At 35.2% G+C, this 14,774-nt stretch overlaps 1 protein-coding gene across 2 annotated transcripts in view; it reads right to left on the reverse strand.

Moving 5' to 3' along the window:
- Positions 1-508: 508 nt before the first annotated feature.
- Positions 509-14,774, reverse strand: part of SNX2 (sorting nexin 2) — a 32,584-nt gene continuing 18,318 nt past the window's right edge. For both annotated transcript variants that reach the window (XM_082301275.1, XM_082301276.1), the window contains 12 exons: positions 14,377-14,443; positions 14,124-14,167; positions 13,894-14,035; positions 10,601-10,679; positions 9,329-9,404; positions 7,975-8,088; positions 7,654-7,747; positions 5,715-5,920; positions 4,550-4,693; positions 1,929-2,009; positions 1,750-1,821; positions 509-990 (listed from right to left, as the gene is read on the reverse strand). In XM_082301275.1, the coding sequence (XP_082157401.1) occupies positions 940-990; positions 1,750-1,821; positions 1,929-2,009; positions 4,550-4,693; positions 5,715-5,920; positions 7,654-7,747; positions 7,975-8,088; positions 9,329-9,404; positions 10,601-10,679; positions 13,894-14,035; positions 14,124-14,167; positions 14,377-14,443 (1,170 nt within the window). In that variant the 3' untranslated portion in view covers positions 509-939. The remainder of the gene's footprint in view (positions 991-1,749; positions 1,822-1,928; positions 2,010-4,549; positions 4,694-5,714; positions 5,921-7,653; positions 7,748-7,974; positions 8,089-9,328; positions 9,405-10,600; positions 10,680-13,893; positions 14,036-14,123; positions 14,168-14,376; positions 14,444-14,774) is intronic.

A 14,774-nucleotide genomic window follows, 5' to 3' on the forward strand; every position in this document is an offset into this window, starting at 1 on the left:
AATGCTAGCTCTTACAACTAACAGGCACTCAGCTGAATTACCCACTTTTCTTCCTCACCTATTACCAGAATTACTGCAAGACTTTTTTATATTTTTGTATCCTAAGACCACTGAATACAATTGATGCAATGTACCAGTCCCATAGGACATCAGTATTTGACCATGCAGGTGATTTTAACTCTGCAGAAGCTCTGTAAACACTTGAAAGAGATTTCAGTTTACATCTGTCTGTTGCCCAAGCATCAGTCTTTTGACCCTATGAGTACTAACACAGTAGACTTTGCCAAGGCAGTGATAACTTCAAGTGAAAAGAACACCCACACTGAAGAGATTCAGAATTAAAACACAGAACAGTTTAGCACAGATAATTGTTTGTGAATCTTTAATACCTTCTCCACCACTCTTTACTAAATGTTGGGTTTGCCCTGGATACATCTCAATTTGTTCTAAACCGTACTCTCAAGAACACCAGTAAGTATCTATAGATACAAACCCAGAGCGTTTAATGTTTCACAAGGTACATCCCTTTATTATTGTAATCACAAAAACATGATTTTGTACAGGAATGTTTAAGTGAACATTAATCAATGCAATTAAATTTGTTTCATAAAGATCAGGTAAACATACTACAGAACATTGTGTTGTAAAGAACAAAAATATCAGCTTTCTGGCCTTGCAGTGCACATTTTAGTGCAAGTATTAAGACACAATAGTGTTCAATTCAGCAATGTATTGCAGAACATCATGCCACAGTCCACTTCAAAGAGGGTCAGGACATGCAGCTTGTTAATAAAATGCTGTGGTATATAAAAAAAGCCACATGTTAATTCATAAAATATATAGTGGTTTATTTAGATGATTTAAAGTGATTTCACTGTGGAATTCAGTTTTATCCAGGACAAACATCCCGAGTATCTTGTCACTTGGAATATTCTTCTTTTAGGCAATGGCTTTGGCTTCAGGTAGGAATGCCTCCCAGTATTTTATTAGCTTGAAGAAAAGGGAAAAATCACTCATTAAGTACTAAATATTGGAAAATACAACACATACCTACCTCCTCTGGCAGTAAACTTGCCTCTGTGAGATAAAGTAAGAACATAGGTACTTATTCATTCATGTATTTACAAAGTGCAAAAAAAACAAGTAATAAATACACAAATCTGCTCATAGCTGTAGATATGTTGCCACATGTTAAACACAATGCTACAGAATACAATCATACAGATTTTTATTAAAGATCAGTCACTTATTCTTATCTCTAAGGATACTGTTTTTTGGGGTTTTTTAATTAAACAAAGCTGGAGGGTTATATTCCTGCAATGAACAGAAGAAAGAGTCCAGACTTTTTCTGGTAACAAGGCCTACTTCTCAGACACTGGAAACTGTTTTAATGCTTTCCAATATTCAATAATATTTTGTACTTTTAAAAAAGAGCAATAAACATTTAAGAATCCAAGTCTCTTCAGTAAGTGTAAGTACATACTGATTACAATTTACTCCAATCTCTAAGTGAAAGTACTAATTCAGTTTGAGAAGATGACAAGACCCTCTGCTTGCCCATATCCATAGGAGAGCTTCTCCCTTACTTCCCTGAATTACAGGTGGGCAAGGGCTGGGAAACCAACGCAGTACAGACCAGTAGCTCTTAATGTTTTAGGAACTGCTGTGCTTAAAGCCCATATTTTTCTAACTAACCTAATATGGAATGTATTAAATATTAACTTGTACAAAACTTAAAATTTATCTTACCTGCTGTTGTGTTTGCACTAATGACTCTAAGTACTCGATAATAACAGTTTTAAAGTCTTTCACTCGTTCCTTCTGTTAATAAATAAATTATGGCATATTAACCTCTTTATAAATTTTACTTGAAATGTCAGTATTGTCTACAGTAGAACTGTTATTTACTTGGACAAAATTATACATGCCTCAAATCTTCCAACTTCCTTGCGAATGGTTTTGGAGATCTGTTCAAAATCTTTTTCCCCTTGCTGAACTTTTGTCTCCCACTGGCAAAGGAAAGACATACAGAGGTAAGATTTTGTGTTGTCCATTCAGTCTACTAGTATCTGAATTTTTTTAGCATATTGATAGTCACTTAAGGACCTATTTGATTTTTTTGGCCTATTTAGAAGAAAATCTTACAATAACAATTTCAAATTTGTGTTACGGGATGCCATCAGATCAGTTACAACAAAGGTATCTTTGAGTTAATGCTATCTGTAGACAAAATGTAAATATAGCTTAGTACTGCTGTTATAAACACTTGCTAACATTTAAAAAATGTTCTTTAGAAAATAAAATGCATCTCTAAGGCTTTATCTGCTATTCCCTTTACACACGTCATACAAAGGAACCTAAACCTGTCCAATCAAGCTTGGAAGAGTCTCAAGTTAGTTTCTGTATTTTTTCTAATTCCAGAAGAGATGAGTAAATCTTCATCTCTGCCTCTTGTCAAGTATACGATTATCTCTACTGTATTTCTGTTGCGAATGAGCTACTGAGGATGTGTTTATCTGTTTTCATAGAAAGCAGGAGTAGAAAAGTTACTGCAGGTAAGAAGATCATTAGAGGAAAATTCAGAGGAAGAGATGTTTCTTATGGGGTTTTGCCATATTGGGAGCATGGCATTCATGTAACAATATATGACACTAGGTTTTTTCTCCTTAGTTTCTGTAAAAAGACATCCAGCTAGACAAGAAGGGATATTCAGCATTCACATTGCCCTGTAACTGCTTTTACATACCTATTACATTGTTAAATTTAAGATAGTTGTGTAGATAAAGGGCGAGCCCCACAGAGAGGCTAGCAGTGCTTTGAAAATACTTAGCAACTGTATCTGTTCATCTCAACATATTACCTGAGTCAAGAGAACAAATACATTCAGCAACATTTATCTTCCTCAGAAAAAGGCACCAGGGAAGCAACAGGCTTCAGTGCAGCATCTTCCTGTTACCAATCCAGTGGTGCTACTTATTCACAAAAACATTTTGTGATCTGGTGTCAAGTTTCTACTGTGATATGAGATAAACATCATCTGTGTTCTAATAAACATCTCCATATTTTTAGCTTATATTTATTCACAGTCCCCTGACTGACCTTTTAGATATACATTATGAAGCTATTTAGTAAGTCATAATAGCATCTCCTCCATGGAAGATCAGCCTGAAGAGTTATCACATAACTGAAATAGTATAAAACACAGGTAAAGAAAAGTAGATTAAGATTGCCCATGCTTTCCTACCGCCCATCAAACAGAGGTGCCTGAGATTTCTGTGAAAGCTTATACAGGTCTAATATATTCAGCATTTCAGTTTCATCATGCCCAAATCCCAGGTCCTGTGTGAATTACCATTGGATAACAGTTTGCCATTTTATAGCGTCTGACAAGGAGAAGTTCGTCATTCAAGAAGGTATTTATAGGAGTGTCCTTTGTCCCTTTATGCACAAAAAACAACCGAGTCATGCATGATGCTCGAGCTGCTCAGGCTTTCATTTCGCAATTCCTCTGCCAGAGAGTCCACTATTACAGAATTCAACAACTCTGAACATATTTCAGTGGCAGTAAGAACTTTCAACTGGCACATTTAAACTGTGGGTTTACTAAAAGCCTTCTCTAATAAAGCAGGAAAAGTAATACCTTCAAAAAAAACCCCAGTTATTTACTATTGGGACTGGGAAAGGATCTCTATTTCCCACTACTACCAGTAATCAGGAAATTTATTGTTAATGGATGGGTGACATCAGGAGAGGCAATCAATAAGAACGTGGCCACACAAGAGTAACATTAGGTTTTCCCAGTAAACAATAGACTTTTTTAAGGAAAAAAAATCAAGTTAATGAGTAATTTCAATACTGTATGTGAAATATACCAAGGGGCAAAAAGAACAAAGGAGCATGTGGTTAGTGACCAATGAGGAAGCCAAACAAAGCAATTGTGTAAACGAGCTTGAAATCTGCAATAAATGTTCTTCCATTATTTAATGGGAGAGTACTAGAGCATACTTAGAATGCATAAGCATTAAATAATTAAGTTGTCCTACCTCTTCAATTTCCTTAGTGAAGCATGATAGAAAAAGTGTATAAATTATGACACTTCAACATGTTAGATTTATTTTTACTGAAATTACACCATATATACATGCACATATATATGGGTAGAAAAGCTGCATATTTAAGCAAAACATGGGAATAGTTCTCTATTAGCTGTCTTTGCTGGATTTACCCAAGTCATCTTAGCTTTAGAGACCAAGAGAAGTTCCTCTGCCTACTCAAGTGAGCTGTTAACAGTTAAAAGCATTAACGTGTCCATGTTCCCACCCTCCTATCTCCCACACTCTGTAGAGACAGTATTAACTGTCTTACAGATCTTACAGTAAGTAAAAATTGCACATATTCAGTGTTTTAAGTAAATTTCTTTTAACAATTTCAGTAAATATAGGAAACAGCAAGTAAATGATTTGTAAAAATGGTATAAAGCAGCATTAATGCAGAATGAATGAGCCAATGCACAAAGTCTGACCTCCAAAATAATGTTTGATAACATTACCTCTTTTATCTCATCTTTAGCTTGCTGTAATTTATCAGGTTTGTTGGCAAGTTGGAGCTTTGCTTCAGCTTCACGTTTTCTTTGTAAAGTGACCTGAGCATCTTGCCACTTCTGCCAGCATTTCATTCGATGGTCAAACACGCCCTGCGAGAACAGACACATTTATTAAACTGGAAGTGCTAGAGCTATCTTAATTCCCAGTAGGAAAAAATAATTCCAGGATAAAGGTGGAAAGAGTAGTATACTCCAAGAAACCTTAGTGTGTCTACCATGTATTGTATCCACTTGACATCATGCTTGCACAGCTCAAAACCTTCCACAAATAACAGGCTATTCAAGAACCCTTTTCAGAGCAGACACTTCGGTGCTCCAAATCATTTTACGCCCCTCATTCTATCAAAACACAACCTAAACAACCACTATGTAGTGCTCTATTGTGCAGACTATTCTTTAAATGCAGATGCTAGCAAACTGTTCATGCATATGGATTACATGCATTTTCAGCAACACGTTTTTGTTAGCAATGTACTAAGGCAGTAGAAGTAAAGTACACATTAAAAAAAACTAGAAAAAAGAGAAACAAAGTAAAAAAAAAAAAAAATACTTCCAACAACCTGGCAAGTTCAAAGGTATTTCTGGACATAATTCACAGATACCTGTTCTCATGTCTAAACCTAATCATGCTGTACAGCATAGCTTACACCTAAACTGAATATTTTCTTTAATGAGATGTAGATCCACAAATTGCATTTTTTTCTTATTTAAAGACATTACTGGCTATCTACCAAATATAGAATACCAAATTATGTTCTTCAACATTTATGTATGCTTACTGTAACAGTAAGTAATCTGAAATAAACATGTACAGTATGCTTAGACACAGTACAGTATCCCCAAGTACTGTACACACTCAGTACTGCTCAAAGTGGATTTGCATTTTCTCTAGATCTTACCACTCCATTCACATTTTTGATCACTTTTATTCTTTGATCACATTTTTATCATTGGAATAATTCATGAACGCTTTCACTTTATTCAGCTAGAACATGAGGCAGAAACTTAACTGTGTTACATGAGCAAATACACACATTCATTTACCCTAAATCTGTAAGCTGAGGAATGCAATTTTAAACACGAAATCGGTATTTTTCCTCGTAGTACTCACTTTTACTGCAGCAATCAGACGAATGTAATCACCAAGAAGTTCTGAGAACACATAGAAATCAGCAAAAGCTTGTTCTTGATGCAATTGATCTATCTTCTCCTCAACCTCTGCAAGCTGAGACAAAGCTCTAGATAGAGCAGTATGGTCCTCAGAGTTACCTAACATGGCAGCACTTTTAGCAAAGGCAGCGGTGTTGGCTGAAAGCTCTGAAACACAGAAGTAATGTTCAGCACGATTTAATGTGTTATATTACTCTGCAGCATAAATCAGTGGAGCAGAGGTTTGAAATCGAGCAGAGGTTTAACCTCACCAACTGAAAAAAGAAGCTAAAGATCACGATAAGATACACGAGGACATCACAATGAAACCACATTTAGGAGGAGGACTCCTGCACAAAAAACTCTCGATCAGTAAATGCTTTGCCAAGTCTGTTAATGTCATGCTTATTTTGTCTAGCAAAAGACATGAAAAAAAAGTCACTTCAGTATTATCCAATCGCCTACTTCAAAGAAATTGCAAACCCACAAAACAAAAGCAAAGTCGTCTACAGAGCAAATTCAGAACAATTTTAACAGGTTTACAGCACAGTTTTTCCATTTAGTTCAGAGTGGAAAAAAAACCCGACCCTTTCACAAAACCACCACTCCCATGAGTGGAATTTATTTTTGTTGGACTGTTTTATGGACTTTAAGTAACTTATATGTGTGCATACTGTAGTGTATTGTCACATTCTGATATGCCTTAAAATTAAAAAAAAAAAAAAAAAAAAAAAAAAAGAAAACCTCACATATCGGCATCTGTGAAAGTGAAGTTTTGAGCTTATTTCTTAAAAAATACTGGTGCAATTGTCCCAGATCCCATGTACCTTTGAACAAACGTTTAGTCCAAACTACTACAGGCTAGTTTGTAACTCTGCTACTCCTGCAGAACCATCAGAATACCAGAAGTGATTGCAAAAGAAAACTGTCTTCAGATATTTAAAACATTTACAATTTAAACGCAACTCTTACCAACAAACCAACACTTCTTCAAATCTATAAGGTGTCAAATCAACTGTAAATATAGATTTTCATTTTCCATTACTTCGAGGATAGGTGGCTAAAGATATTTTTACTACAGAGAATAATTCTTGATTAGAATTATGAGAAAGTAGCTCATGACACTTTCAAGTGCTTTTGGAGGAGGTTGAAGGCGACACCACATTATATAATACAACATTGTCAGAAAGCACACTTATGGTCTTCCTCGAACTAGAAATTCAAAATTGTGGTTTGTTTGGGATTTTGTTAGATTTGGTTTCTATTTTGTTTTGTTGGTTTTTTTAATAATCTGATGGAAATCCATCTTTGACAAAAAGTAGCACAGGTTATTACAATATAAACTTGCAGGCTTTGCTTGTATCTAAAATAAGCAAACAAAAAGCTCATATTCTGTGAATACTTATCTTCCCAGAAAAGTTTACCTTAACAGTAGTTTGAGGGTATATCATTATGCAGACTAAATAAGGAATAACAAATTCCTGTGTAAGCACTTAAACTCAGTTAACAGAGCAATACTGAACCAAAAGATATTTAAATGGATTTATGCAGCCACTTTTTGTTCGGAAAGAAATTACTCTTGCCATGAGACCTGAAGATAAATTTATGGATGTCTACTGTAGTAGAATCACTTGCTAGGTGTGGTAATGAAACTGTGCAAGGGAAAAAAAAATTCTAAATCATTACAGTGACTCTAGGAATGACAGATACTCCGGTTAAATTTAAAATTAAAGACAGGTATACAAAAATACTAGAGTGGCTTAAAATAAAAGATACAATTAGAAGATTTTTCCACTAAAATACGTTGTGCAACTACTTTAGTTAAGAGTTCTGACATGCTGAGCTCTTGTTTCTCATCACCATTTCCTAAGGTTCATGCAGTTACATAAAAGTAAAGTTACCTTTTCTGTGGCAGACTAATGCTTCAACACTGGCATGAAGCTTCCTAAGTTGCTGATCCAGATTCTCGAATTGTTGCTGTTTTTCTTCAAACCACTGACAAAAGATGAAAGAGTCAAGCATTACAAATTAGATTACCAAGAACATTTCTGGTTCTAAAGAAGCAAATTATCCAGGTACTGCCAGGGTGGTCAACTGATACAGCTAAGAATTCCAGCCAATAAGCAAATTAATAACCCATTTTCTACTTCTACAGCTTTAAAATGCAATTGTTGAGGCTCATTAATTCATCTCATTATTCAAGCCGAAAAATCAGCTCTTACTGCATCCGATTCATTCATCTTGATTGTCATTTTGTTGACAGCGTCGGCAGCCTTGTTCACCATCCTCAATATTCCTGCTCCACTCAGAGCCTGGGTGTTAACCGCTCTCGGCAGCTGGAATTGAATGACAAATAAGGGCAAAGAGACTGGTTAAAAGGATGGAGGTTTAACTGGGCACAAGGGGGAAAGAAAAGGATATAGTGTTTTCTTTACTCCTATGTGTTTCAATATAGTGGAATCTAATTTCTCAAATTTACTACTTTTACATTCTCAAGAGGAAAACTTAAAAATATAGACTATTTACTTTTCTTCTACATCTTTACATTTAAATGGAACAAACAAACCACTTGTCCAAAGCTGTTATGAACTAGCCAAATGTCCTAAATGGCCACCTATATGCTACAATGAACAAACTGCCACTACAGGAACAGAAAAGCTTAGATTTACAACAAATTAGACAAAGGAAATTCTGTGACACGTTTAATTGTAATGCAAAACATGCACTGCATGCTGATAATAAAAGGTTGATGACTTTTTGCTTTGCAACATAAGGCCATGAACATACCTCAAGTATTAAGAGAACATGTTATCTGTTTAGGTACTGAGAAATCCTCAGAGTTAAGTTAACAAACTTTAAATTTAATTGATATTAGTATTCGGGCTAGATTGAATATGCTATACAAGGTGGCCCCTATGTCAGACCATTTACCCTTCATGTGATGTTTTGTCTGTCAGCAGCATTGACAAACCCACTGTAAGTTATCTATTGATGCTTTTGTCAGTAGGGAGGCCTCTGTGACTTATTAGTATAACTAAGATACTGACATTGCCAAAACACAGTTCAGTATTAGAGTGAAACCACTACACACATTTATGAGGAGATATTATGTATCTTTAACAATATATTTACTATTGTGAAAGGTACCAGATTAATAGTACAGGTGACTGAAGTCCTTATTCACAAAATACCTAGCGTGGCCAGCAGTACAGCCACCATCTTCACATTCTCCTACCAATACACCTCAAGCTGAACTCCTGGAGGCAAGAGAGACACTTCCAAGCCAGTTTGATTTTACATCTTACTTAACAATCAGTAACATCAGAACTGAAAAGACCAACTCGCTTGAGAAGTCATTATACAGCAAACAGCTTTTTGTCACTACCATTCTAAGTTGTACCAGAGCCAGAGGCACACCATTACCTAAGTAGCCTCTGCCTTTCTGTCCCATGAAGGGTACAGTCAATTGGATTTCATATTTATTTAGGGGATTAGATCTCAAAACAAAGTGAATCTATTTCTTGGGAGGTTACTATATCTAGAAACAAGTAAGAGAAGTTAAAAGAACGTAAATACCTCAGAACTTTCCAAGAATTGTCTCAAATCTGGATCCTGTAGCAAGGTTGGGTGCTTTACTGTTCGTTGTAGATACCTATGATTTTAAAAATTAAAATATCAGGTAACAGAACAGATTTAATGTGCCTGACTGAACATAACACAGGGTCATGCACTCCATACCACAACGTAACATACTAAACACTGGACAGTCTTTACACCAGAAAGTCCTTAAGGTGCGGCCTGCAACTGTATGTTGGACAGTGGTAAAATAATATACTTCTTATTTTCAACAGCTGAGTGAAAACCTACTCCTTTAATAGCCAGTTTATGCCAGAAAAAAAAATGAGCTTGTTAAAACACTTTTGTACAGCGCAATGGACAGGCTTTTTGTTACAGGTAATTCTGGCTGATTTATTTTAGAATTATACGAAATCTTGGAGAAGTGAGTTGATCATGATCTAGGTATAAACTATTTATATGCTGGATAGACTACAGTCCTCAACCCATTTAGTTCTAAAAGATTCGTAAACCCACAAGTAAAATTCAAAGCAACTCCTTCCCTTTTTTTTTCCCCTCACTTCTGCTTCATTCTCAAGTGTAATTTTTATCCATCTCTACTAGGTATGACCACCAGATCCATACTTTTTTTCCTAAAGAAGGTAAGGATTGCAGTAAAACTATTTTACACATTAGATTGCTCAACTTTTTTTCCTTGTCCCATATTCCATATGAAGTACAAGTTAAGGTTAACGTGGCAGTATACCAGGGATAGGACCCTTTCCTAACAAAGATACTTGAACAGTATCAGCTGTGTATCAGAGCTGGGTGACAAGAGATCCAATATCTCTTATGCCAAAATTCAGTAAGTCACATCAATGTCATCAATGCACACCATCAGAAGCCCATTTTACTTTCAAGTGGCTGAAGGTCTCTTCACCCCACTTCCTGCCCAACAGCTGATTTGCTATGGAACAAATATATTGCTGTAAGTGCCTTAATTCCTTTAACCCAAAATGTCTACACAAGCTGAAAACGGTAGTTTTACTTACTGAATCTCTGCAATCTTCATTTTAAGTCTGAAACAAGTTAGCTATAGTAACTGTTATGAATATGGCTACACTTCCTGTTATTAATGGGAATTATTCAATTTCTACACAAAAATTTGACAGCTGTATACAGTTTCCAGAATTCATTTAAGTACAGATCACCAGTGTTCCAATTGCAGAACCCATACAGTATATTACAAGTAATTCTGAGCCTAAATAAATTTTAGTTAGATACACACATTACCTTTCCAGAGCTGCTCTTCTTTTCTCTACAAATTCAGTGGATGAAGAATCTTCTTTGCCTACTTTAACCTTGGTCATGCCTTGAAGGAAATGGCATCATATTGATTTTATCACAGATAAATCATTAACATAACTGATGTGATTAGAATATAAGGCTCACCTAAGTTTACATATTTAAGTCAAATTACAATAAAAAACACAACATAGGAACATAAAAAAATATCAACACTACATGCTGCATGGTTTTGTGGAAGCAACTCTGTGAAATACTCAATTTCCTGTAACATATTATTTGTGACTAACAGTTAAGTAAAACTAGGTTAATCTGCATTTATGAAAACTGTCTAAATGACAATCAGCGACCTACTGGCAACTCATGTTCAGAAAAAGAAAACAGTTAGCCATATAAAGCCGAATAGAAACATGTCCTCAGGTTATAATCCTATTCATTGGTAAGCTTATTAGCATTATTTCTATTCTACTATTTTTTAGGTTCTAAAACTAATAGTTTTTTAATTAACTAAGGTAAACCAGCAAGTTCTGAAAATTCTGAACGGAACTGAATGGAGAATAAAATCAGCAGAATAAAATGTATGCAGCCTTACAGTGTTTCCTCTGACCACGACAAGAGTGGCACCCAGTTATTGATGTGTCATGGCTTGGGAAATACATTCAACCTCAGCAACAGCAGAACTCCAAAATAGTCAAGACTGAAGTCACTATTTTTCATGCTAAAGACCTAAATGCAGGGAGTTTAGCAACCTGAGTCCCATCAAAAACACCATGAAACACTGAACATTAATAATTATTCTTATTTCCTAGAAAACAGGAAACATATTTTATTATACAGTCCAGACATCTGATTTCTAGCTGATTTATTTTCTGTTACTTGTGTGTTTCTTCAGCTAAAAGTTCTGAGTTTCTCACTATGTACCACTGATCTGTCAGGTCAACAGTTCCCCAAGTTCCTCACCCAATCTCCCTTTTGGCCTTAGAACTTTCACACAGTAACTCCTGGAGGAGACAAGCAGCAAAGCCTTACAGGAACAAGAAGGAACCCTTAATCTCTCAGTGAAGCCTTAGTTTTTCCCTTCTCTGCAACATGATGAAAATAAATCCGATACACATTTTTTTCAAAAGTATTCTACACAGCATAATGTAACTAAATCCATAAATTTGTCTATAAAACTGAGTATTTCTTCAAATACAAGGATTCAAGTATTCAAGGAAAGTTGAGGTAATTCACATGCCTCATCTTTTTACATTACAGTATTACTATACATTAATATTTCACTGCAGGAAGCAGGAAATCCTGTAGTTTAATAAAAAAGAGCCTTTGTATTTGAAATTTGAACAAAAGTTCATAGGCAAAAACTGAATTCACAATCAAATAACCCATATGAGGACTTCCTAACCTGTGATAATGACAGTTATTTCTGAGTATCTTGCCAGATTTCTTTCTCTGCTAATATAAGCCTATTCAAATGTAAGTCTAAAGACTGTTTCTGTAGACCAAGCACTCTTCTAACCCTTCACAGGAAAAGATCCATGAAATAACAAATTCTTTTCTTCAAAAATAAAAACATGATTTTCATACACGCTTATGTAAGTAGTGAGGTACTTTGGATGAATGTCCAATTCTAGTTCACCACTGATTCATTTTTATCCTTTTGTTCCACAGTCAGTAACTGATGACTTGAATTTGTAGCTAAGATCTAAAATTCTAGCCCCTACCACTCATCACCACAATAAAACTGGAGCTTAAAACTCCAGGTGTTAGCAACAGTGTAACAGAATGAACAGACCAGAGACTTTTTTACAACACACACTGCATAACACTGAATGTATGACATCATGTGTTAATACTTTAAACATATAAATGCATAATGTAAAGACTATGTCATCTTACTTTTTGCTGTTTTGTCAGCTCTCTGCTTTAGGATGCATTATTTTAAAACAGCCTAGAATCAATTCCTTCTTTTCTCCAGAATTAGAAATGTACTGACTACATGCTCTTGAATGTAAGTAAGACCTGTGAACTTCAACTTTAAAGAGGGAGTTTAATGCTCTTTTGAAAATGTTCTACAGAGTCTGAGTTTTCCCAACCTACCTGTAGCTTAAAATCTCTATACAGGGCTTTGAAGCGACAGCCAGTGCTTGCTTGCACTGCAGTAAGTCCCACCGTTTTACCGTGTATCAATGTTTATGCTGGTTTTGGTCAAGTGGTAGCTGAAATCTATTCTAAGCTGATTTTGACTGTGATGCAAGCACTACATTTTCATGTAAATGCACACTGTCATAAAAGCCTTAAATGTTGTATCATCCAAAGGACATGATCAGAAGCCTCATTCCAATTCTATAAATGCTGTGAGCATTTGGAATTAAACTTATTTTTGTTACACAAAAAACAGATTATTAAAGAATTACAGAACTACTTTCAAGAACTACCAAAAATTCAGGTCAAATTTTCAGTCTCACAGGCTTAAAAACACAATGCTTTTCCACAGAAGCAAAATCATGAATTTTCCAAGCCTTCTGCTGCTTACATCTACTCAGTCTACCTACTTCTACTTACATGAAAAGCTGCTGCTTTGATTATCTTTACAGACTAAACTACTGAAAAGGAAGTCCCACCATTGCTTACATATCAAACAACATTCTAGATTCAAATCACGTATTTATAAGAGTAACACAAAAGTCTTCAACAAGCTTTACTGTTTAAATGTTTAGCTATTTTGAAGGAACTTCTACTACTTAGAGATCACAAAACTGAAGTTGTTTTCATGCATCAGGCATGCTTCTTAACTCACAGAGAAAGGGTCTGATCCTTTAAGGCATTCATGAAGACTAGCATTATTGAAAAGTCATTTTTTGCATTAAAACTTTGCAAAATTTATGAGAGGTTTTGCATTCACCATGATCAAAAGAAACAAACAAAAGTATTAGAGATGTGGAGTATGTATGAAGCTCTATATATTGCAGGCAATTGATAACAGCTCAATTTAAAAATAAACTTTCTTTTAATATCCTTGCTTTGGTAGACTAATCAGCTCTTGAAGGGCAACAGCAAAGAAAGAATCATAGATAAGAAACATAAGGCCATGCACTAGAGACATCCTTCTCATTATCAACACTAGTCTGAGCTAGGAAGAGGCCATTATGTATCTTTCCTGAACTTTTTGAAAATACACGACATGAATATTTGGACCACCTGAGAAGAAGCAAGCAGTACTTATGCAGAAAAGGAATTTGTATTACAGTAATTAAAAGTCATCTTACCAGAACTGCACTTACCTACAATACTTTTTTCTGGAGCTGGAGGCACAATATAACCAATATGCATGTATTTCGTTGCTAATTTGCTGTGCAGGCCAAGAAAATCACTGAATCTTCTTTTAACAGAGAATTCATTTTTGTGGAATATTGAAAGTGATGTCTTTAAAAAAAATCCAAAATTGTTGTGAATTACTGATCCATCTCAGTTATGATAGAAAGTATTCACAAATTTTTGTTGCACTACTTACCTTTGTTGTTACTCTGTATGCCATATAAGCATTCATGCCATCTCCTGTAAGAAAATCAAAATACTTATCCCAGGACAAGGTACTGTAATCCTGTCATACACTTTTTAGTCCAAAATATACATTAAATAGGTTTCCATTTATATAGTAAAAATTGCCAAAGGAAAAGTGAAGAGGAAATAATGCTAAAATCTTAGAATAGTCATCAAGGAATAAGACAGTCTACCGTCTGAATTTCTAGGCTCAAGGAACTTACCAACTTTCTCTGGGTCTGATACATTGATTTCTATATCAAACAAATCTCCATTTGCTTCCTCTTCAATCTAGGAAAACGATGCACCATATTTAACGAGGTAACAGACATCCACATTATAGGATAAGGATATAGAGGAAGGAGGAGTAAAAGTCAGTATGCTTGTCTAATTATGAAACATTTCCAGTCTCCAATGTCAATATACTTTCTAACATTGCCTGTGACTGCAGCAAAGTTCATGTGGTAAACTTGATAGTGCTAAGTTACAGTTGGCCTTAATGATCCTAACTAATTTTCCAAACTAAATGGTCCTGTGAGTTCAGTTTTAAGCCCTACTGCAAAAGTTTTAGTATAGCAGATTTAGTAGTCTGTTCATTGTTCATCTACAATACCAGCAGACA

Source organism: Coloeus monedula (assembly GCF_965178545.1).
Source record: "Coloeus monedula genome assembly, chromosome: Z".
Classification (NCBI taxonomy): domain Eukaryota; kingdom Metazoa; phylum Chordata; class Aves; order Passeriformes; family Corvidae; genus Coloeus; species Coloeus monedula.